At 35.3% G+C, this 8,857-nt stretch overlaps 1 protein-coding gene across 2 annotated transcripts in view; it reads left to right on the forward strand.

Annotated features, from left to right (window-relative positions):
- The window catches only part of FRMD4A (FERM domain containing 4A), a 51,684-nt gene extending 45,472 nt beyond the window's left edge, over window positions 1-6,212 (forward strand). For both annotated transcript variants that reach the window (XM_072401757.1, XM_072401759.1), the window contains one exon: window positions 1,798-6,212. In XM_072401757.1, coding sequence (XP_072257858.1) covers window positions 1,798-1,897 — 100 coding nt within the window. In that variant the 3' untranslated portion in view covers window positions 1,898-6,212. The remainder of the gene's footprint in view (window positions 1-1,797) is intronic.
- Window positions 6,213-8,857: the final 2,645 nt, after the last annotated feature.

An 8,857-nucleotide genomic window follows, 5' to 3' on the forward strand; every position in this document is an offset into this window, starting at 1 on the left:
TTTTATTTTCTATAACTTTTTTATTTTCCTCTGTTAGGGTTTACATACAATTCAAGTAACACTTACTGGTGTGGTTCCTTCTCTAGATGAAAAGAGAAGCAGCAGACTGAGTATCTTATATCTCCCACACTCACTGATGCTCTCTCCTTCTATTAAAATGTTTCTTGCTAGTACATAAGCCCTGCAGCACAACTGGCTCCCTTGTGGTATTTCTCTTTCCCTTTTTTGATGTAATTAATAATTGGAGCTGCATTATTATTTCTTTTACTACCTGAAGTTCAGTTTAAAAAATAAATTCTGTATGTAGCATGTGGAAGCCAATACAAAGGTAGTTTATCTATTTCTCTTGGTTCAAATTCTCTCCATTTTCCTACATCCAGTCAGCTGTTTGGATAGAATAAATAATTTGCTGATTAAGCATAACAGAGAACAGTAATTTATGAAAATGTAAGCACAGCTCAGTCAATGTAACGTGACATATTTTATTTCTACATTTTTATTAATGAAAACATTTTTATGCAAACATTTTAAGCCAAACCAAATATTTTAATTTCCAATGTTATTGGACAACGAGGTAAAAAAGAGAAAAAAATGGAAATGGCAAGCAGCTCAATCCGTTTATAACTATCAAGGGAGGGACAGGTCATTACAAGCACGTACAGCATTACACAGCACTCAGCTGTTAAAACCTGTTTCTAACACTTTCATAAAACCAGTGGGTTCAATTACACACAACTGCAAATAAATGTAAAAGCCACACACCTCTGTCACTACTCATGGCTCCTACTGTAACCACCAACTCTGGGACGTGTGTAGCAATGAATAAACTTAGAGTTGGCTTACACAGAAGTTACCTTATACCGCCATTAAAAGTACACAAAAAAGCCCTACTTTTTTGGGATCAGTTGACCTATCCTCTAATTGAGCACTATTTCTTAGGGTGTGTAGAATTCCAATTTCTTCAAGGAGTTGGGCAGATGTTCGTCCAGAGGCTGTGTTTTACCTCCTTTGTACTGTATTTCTTTAGACACAGCATGTGCTAATAAAGTGTAACTAAACTGTGAGAATTAAAAAGAAAAGCTAGGAGGTTGGGATTTTTGTGAGAAGAGAAAGAAAACGTTTTTTGTCTGTACCATGTAAGGCTTGTGCTGCACAGTTTACAATCCCAACTCATTCCAGGTGTCTGTAAGATGGCAAGAATGTAGCTGAGTGCTGGAAAATATTTAACTCACCTGCAAATGCAAAGAAAATTACATTATTAGTGGCTGCCCATTGACCTAGGAGGATGCCTGAGAACCCAAAAGTAACAGCAGGGAACATGGCAGCGTCAGGGGACAGAGTCTGCATAGCACAGCGCTGGAGAAGGGCACACTTAAAGATAAGTGTGCCCAGAAGCCCACAAAGCACACAAAAGTTTAATTCCTCTCTAAGGTGGATTTGAATTGCAAACATAACCAGATAAGGGCAATCTTTTTGTTTTTTGTTTTCATTAGAAAGTTCATGTTTAAAAGGCAAAGCATTTTAAAAGAACTGTGTTTAACAGCCATGCCCAGCTACAGAAACACTAAGAATTCTGTTCATTCTGCAAATATAAATGTGCATTTCATTTATGAGAAGTGAATATATGAATTCATGAGAAGTTGCATGTAAATTTTTGTGTGTTGAAAATACGGTTGATTTATTTTGCATTTATATTAGGTAGGTGTATTTATGGCATCTTCTAGGAATGTTATGCCTGTGATGTATTTGCTTGTTTATATACAATATCATTACAACGGTTTGTATTATTTCTTCCAGGACCTACGATAATTACTACCTAGATTCTGCTCTGTATTCCGAATTACCTGATGTCCAGTGGTACGGACAAGAAAAAGCCAAGCCTGGGACTTTAGTGTGACCCCCATTACCACAGCGCCATTTGGAGATCACCTCACTGCCTCTCATTTGCCTTACCCAGATGCACTATCATCCCACACCAGCTTCAGCTACAAGCACTTTTCATTTGGAAACCTGCGAGCCAGGAAACCAGTTCAAGCCCCGTCTCTAAACGTACAGCTGTTCCGGGAGAACCACGTTGCTACTACTGACTATCACGTGCCTCCTGCTTTATGTATATTGAGAAACTGTGAAAGACTCTCTTTCATACTCCTCCGGAGTAATTTTCTATTAGTCGGGAATAAAATCATCACTGTTTAATCACTAATATTATCATTGTAAGGAAGTAAACTAAATAACATTATCAAAGAACTGATGTTTAGGCCAACAGAGCACTAGTAAACATGAGCTTTTTAATTTTAGTCTTCTGTTTTATTTACAGGGGAATCTGGTAATTAAATATTTCTTTATTCACTCTTTATTTTTTTAGGTATTAAAAACTGGCTAATTGTTTGTGAATTGTGGTCAGTTCAATTCTAACCAAAGAAAAATCAAGAGGGTTGCAAATTGCTTGGTATAAATATTTGGCTGTTTAGAACCCAACAATGGGGATAATTATCGTGTTAATTTCATGGTGATATTAATTGAAGAAGGGGTGGTGCTTTGACAATGCCGAGATACACTAGATGGGCCGAAGGCTAAGTTCTGCAGAAATCATGAGGTCATTTGTGCCACTGAGGACTAGTACACCTTCAGTACAAATTCAGTGGCAGGCCATTGGTAAAACCCATTTATTGGGTTCTGAATGGTTCTGTATAGGATTTAAGGTGCTAGAAATTATCGAAAGGAACAGAAGTTGTATCCTGGATATTCTTTTGTACTAGACCTAACTGTACATCTATTAGCATCAATATTCAATAGTACTTTAGGAAGTAAAGGGTTTGGCCTGCAGATGTTTGCAGAGAATATTAGGCCACTTATTTGTCACAGTTGCTGCTAATGATCGCATGTTAATCCTCTGTAGGTAGAAATCTGGTCTCTGTAGGTATAATCTGGTTCTCAGTATTATGGTATTTAAACCTTCAGTTTTCTTTATGCATTTACATAAAGCACTTACAGTTAAAGTCTAAATACAGAACTATTTAGGTGGCCCTGAGTGGTTTTTAACCATTTCAAGATTTCACCTATATTGATTGCTGAAGAATTAAGAATATCCAGTCAGCTTTTATCCAAGTCAGCAGTGTTAGGCCTGGAGTTATTTATCTTCAGAGTTCAGAAAAAACTGGGACTATCTTTGGTCACATTCACCCTGCAAAAATTGCTGTAGAATTGCCTGGTTTAACCTGTGTTGTAAACAAGATTACACTTCTAAAACCACTATAGCAGAACTACTCTTAACCTGATATACTGAATATGCTTATAAAAACTGCATGTCTGCTAATAAGCTCCAGCTGACAAATTAACACAAACAGTTGTTCTGGCAAATTGGTAAGAACTTTTTGCAAAGTATTTTGGTTAGCAGAAACTCTTGATTTACATGAAACCAATACGACCAATGCAAAGTCTATAAACAGGGAGAGATTGGTTTATATGTACAGTAGACAGTAGAATGTGCAATTATCCATATGGTCAAACCTGTGAATATTAAAAAAAAAAAAAACTTTGAATGCATTCAAATTTTAGGTTGTCAATTAAAAATTGAAATCTCAGTTTTAGTGTTGCAAATGGTTTAGAAATATTGTCAATTATTAAATAAACCAAAGTCAAAGTTCCCATTTGAAAGTAAGGCATTACAAAATACATTGTTTTTATACATTTTACCATCAAAATAACTGACAATAGATAGCTAGTTACAGAGCTTTAGAAAAGGCTGAAGTTTAACAATCAGGAACAATCACAATATACAGAAGTAGAGTATTTCATGGTTCTTAGATTTTATACTCCCAATACATATTGGTGCTGCATTGTTCATGCAAAACAATTTACACAGTGCTGCCCTAGCCTTATGTAGTATGTCCTCAGATGTAAGTCCTCTGAAATTTTAGTTTATTTTACAGCCCATCCTATTTTAAAGGCAGCAACATTCTTGTGTTGGTTGAAAGGTTTGCTTAGCCCTTATAGTATGAGGATGGGTAGGGTACCTGTTACCAGCATATGTGAAGTCATCTAAAACCTTTCTATAACAACGGATGCTGTGTGTCTTAAAAGCTCCTGAAATACCTCTAATATTGTACATTTGTTGTACATTTCAGCAAAGACTATACTGTAACTTCTAAAGTGCTGCTAGCATGTGCAACATAAGAGATATTATCTTTCATCATACAGACCTCAAAACTGTCTTAAACAGGCACAGACTTTTTATAAGAATTGAACATTCACCTTCACACTGTATATGGGCAGATTTAGGGCCTCTGTGCAGGTTTTTGTTTGCTTCAGGTGCGTTTTACTGCTCAGAAAGTGGTCAATGAACTCTGAAAGATCTCAGAAGCATCCCAGAAGAATGCCATCAACAAAGCCCCAAAGCATTTTGACACAGACCCTTACCTGAATCGAGTTACATTAATTGTGGTGTTCATAACCCACCTTTTACTTTGTCCTGCCTTGTGTACCACCAGAGTAAATCTCAAAAATCACATATTGTTTTTTTAGTGATCTTCAATAGTAATTTAGAATACCCATAAATTTGTATAGTAACACAAATGATGGCCATGTGGCACACATGTGAAAAGGTAAAAAAATACTATGTATACTTAGAACACATATTATATAATGTGTCTCTACAAAGCTTTATAAATGTGCAGCTTATAGGTCACATTTAGTTGAAGTAATGCTGAATAAACTGCCAATCAGCCTCTATACTTACACATGTGGGAATTGTGGCCATATAAAAAATAAACTTGAGAAACCTGAAATTATGCACATATTTATAAAGTACTGTAAAACAGGTACTGTATCTTTATGATCAATCGATTTACCTGAATATTTTTAGCAGACCTTACTGCACTGAAAGCAATTTCTTAGATTAGCTAAAATATTGAACCTGAAAATTGCCTTGTACATAAAATGGATAAGAAAATTCAAAGCCAGACATATCTGGATATTTCAGATATAATATTAACTGTGGTAGTGATATTTGGGGAAAACATTTCCCCCTTGTACAGCGCTTCTCCTTATTGTGATCCCTAATGCAGTTGTTCTAGGTTAAGGTTCACAGTAGCTGGACTAGGGACAAGGCCCATATCTGGGGTCAGCAAAATCTCATGGCATTACATTGTCATTATAATAAAATTCATCATATTAAAAGCATTCTGTTCTCAACATTAAACCATCCACTGACCTATCTGTGTTTAGTGTTTGACAATGGTCGGAAAGGCCAACACATAATAGCAAGCACTTAGATGTTATATATTTGTATAGAGCTCAGTGTTTTATAACAGTGCTCAAAACAAACCTGGAAGCGTATTACAAAAAAGCAGTACAAAGAGCACTGGTTATATTAAAAAAGCATATTAGCTTACACCAACCAATTAGATTTCAATTTCTTGATGTCTAATCAGTAATTAATTTTGATTGGATGCTAAAAGTTGCTCTTTGTCTTCCTTAGTAAGTCCTTGTTTACACATAAAACAGCTATCAAACATTCTGTTGTAAGTTACTTTGTAATAGTTTCCAATAAGAACTGACAAGTCATAAGTTAACTTAAGAAACTGCAATTATGCATCCCTCTTGCTGTTCCTATAGGACTTTAAGATACTACTGGTATATTAGATTAAGACATTTTTGTTTTATATAGCCAGACTACCTGGTGTATAAATACTGTATGGCAAGTTATTTTCTTACAAGCAGTTGAGAGAAGCTGGGGAATAAAATATGATTTTACTTCACCTAGTATTAGTTTTAGTTGGGGGAAATAGCAAACCTCTTTTTTTCAGGTGCTACCAAGATGACCAGTTACTGCTTAGATAACTAGGTGTAAAGTTTTACATATATTAATGTTAGTTTTAATACAAGTTGTGAAAAAAGACAAAAAAAAGGATTTTAGCTTCCCCCCTTAGGAGACATTTGGGCCAGCTGAACAGCTTGCTTCTCCGTCTTCTAAAGGGTTAAATAATTTAGGTTGCGCCTAAACAAGACTATAGAGCATGTAAAGTTACTTTTTTTTATTCTGTTCATCTGTAATCAATGAAAAATATGTATGTTGTAGAAAAGTTGCAGAATTTTTCAAAAGAATTCTGCCATTAATTTATTCTTTTTGTATTAAGAATTTGTATAGTACCTTTACATTTTGCAAAACAGTGTTGTTGACACTTCCTTAATAAAGCATTTTTAAAATCAAAGTGTCCCATTTTTCTTGATTCATTTACTCCATATTGCATAATACAATGTTCCCTCAAGGGAAGTAAATGAACTACAAAAGGAAATACAGATAAAACTAATACGCAGAATAGGAAAATAAAAAAGATGCATACTCAGTTTGGGGGACTTAGTAAATGAGTCGCCTTCCCCCAAAAGTCAAAAAACGTATGGCCTACATGTATCTCTTGAACACTGATATTGGACATCCCTGCTCCAGATAATTCTCAGGACTTACTTTGGTGAAAACCAAAGTGAGAGGTGACTGAGACTACTGAAACTAAAAGATTAGCTTTACATCCAGGCAATTACTAATATTTAGAATGGGTTCAGCAATCTATAATCTCTCAGTAGTAGGTGCACTTTAGGTATGAGTTCTCCTATACAGTCCCCAAGCCATCCAACTAACCTCTTATGCTCCCCTTCCCAGTGCTCCTTCATTGCTGCAGGAGAAAAGTGATGGATTCTCTTTAAACTTGCATTATGTTAGGTTCATTTAAAAAATCAGATCAATAGCTTGCTTGTTCCTCTTTACCTTGCTTCTTATGAATCTCTATGTATGTCCCAATACTGGTAGTCAAACAAGAGAATGATCAAAGACCAAAAAGGAAATGACCTAAGTTGACCCATGTAACTGTCATGCTATTCTGCATATTCACCCAAAAGTGTAATACAATCAGCACATTGTTTCTCAAGTTTGTTTTAACCTTCAACATTAAAACTAATGGCTAATCACTAAAATACTGCTTTGCTGCTGCTAAAACCTCAGAATCATTTGAAAATGCCCTGTTGTGTGTATTTCAGCCATATAATGACTTTTTCAGTCACTTTCTTCTAAAAGATTAATTTTTTTGCTCTACAGAAACTTCCCACATAATGACAAAGGGGACTTTTATTGAGTTTTCAAAAGACAAAACAATTACAACTTGTCAGACATTCATCTCACTTCAATTAACAAACATTTGGAGCACTTGAAATATGAACATTATTCTTTTTCTTTGAAAATGTGTCCAGGTTATAACCCCAAACTTTGTTTGGGTTATATGATATCTTAGCATATCTCTTATCAATACATACCCCTGTACTATAAAATGTTTTAAAACCATAAATAATAGAGTACCCCTGACTTCTGCTATATAGTAAAAATAAATAAAACTCAACCTTTACCCTACAGTTAGCATGACATAAAACTTCCAGCAAACCCAGTGCCACAAAGTTGTTACAATGCTGTAATCACATACAATGCAACCCAGAATACTGCATTTCATTGTTCTTGCCTATTTTTCTCTTCTAAACCTTCCTATTATTATTATTATTATTATTATTAAACAGGATTTATATAGCGCCAACATATTACGCAGCACTGTACATTAAATAGGGATTGCCCCATTACTATGAAGGGCAGTAGTCAGGCATGGGTAATGAGTAATGGGCTGACCTACAACCCACACAACCTGGGAAGTATGTGTATTTCAGAACATTGAACCATAATGGGCACCTTGAGTGCTTACACTAAAAAAGTATTATTAGTCAGAGGTGCTTTAAGCAATTACTATATAATAAATGTTATATTACATTAAAGTTTACTAAAGCCCAGTAATGAAATCACAGCTCATAAGGGATAAGTGTACATTAATAAAATATCCCACCCTCAACTTTACACTGACCTAAACAAACACTGATCTCCACTGGTCTGGCATTTGTGGACGTTCCCCAGCCATAGGTTCTCTCTTCTGCTGGCCCCTGTGCAGTATAGAACCATGGACTTCAATTTGTTATTGCCCGAGGAGCTATATTTCTATTGAACCGTATGAGGCTGAACTTCACAAGCATCATCAGGAAAGAGTGCATTCATCCTTTAACACATAAACTAAACACTATCAATTAAAGTAGATGTAAACCCTATTGCATGACATTTAGTTTGCTAAAGTGCAGTAATCGTTAAACAATTGCATTTTTTCCATAAAATACCTTTTGTTTAATGTCAGTGTTGGTAATTTCCTCCAGCCTTTTTATCAGTTGCTTCTTGACTGTATGCACACAGTCCAGCATAAGATGCACATTATTGTTCTAAACTAGTTTACTGGTAGTGGTACCAGCAGACTTGTGTGTGTCAGGACTACCTTCAATTTCCACCAAGAACAAACTATTATCTTCCTAAGTTCACATACTTTGGCTGAATTTTAATTCGTAAGATGTGTACTGATGTGTCAACTTGTGCGTATATTTTCAGCTCCAATGTTCAAGTGCATGCAAACTTTTTTTAGGCCCATTTGGGGAATTTCAGTTATGCCTATAATAGGGGTACACACAATTTATCACTACCATATATCATCATTAATAAATAATTCCTTTAATAATTTTTATTGCAAAAAAATATACCTAGACCTGGATATCCCTGAACAACCTGAATATCTACTTACTCCAAAGTATTGCCGATGTGAGGCAACCTACATGACTTTACAACTGCTCTCCCCCTTCTCCCCATGACCCGTATTATTATTATTATTATTATTATTATTATTAAACAGGATTTATATAGCGCCAACATATTACGCAGTGCTGTACATTAAATAGGGATTGCAAATGACAGACTAATACAGACAGTGATACAGGAGTAGAGGACTCT

This window comes from Pyxicephalus adspersus, chromosome 2 (assembly GCF_032062135.1).
Source record: "Pyxicephalus adspersus chromosome 2, UCB_Pads_2.0, whole genome shotgun sequence".
Lineage (NCBI taxonomy): Eukaryota > Metazoa > Chordata > Amphibia > Anura > Pyxicephalidae > Pyxicephalus > Pyxicephalus adspersus.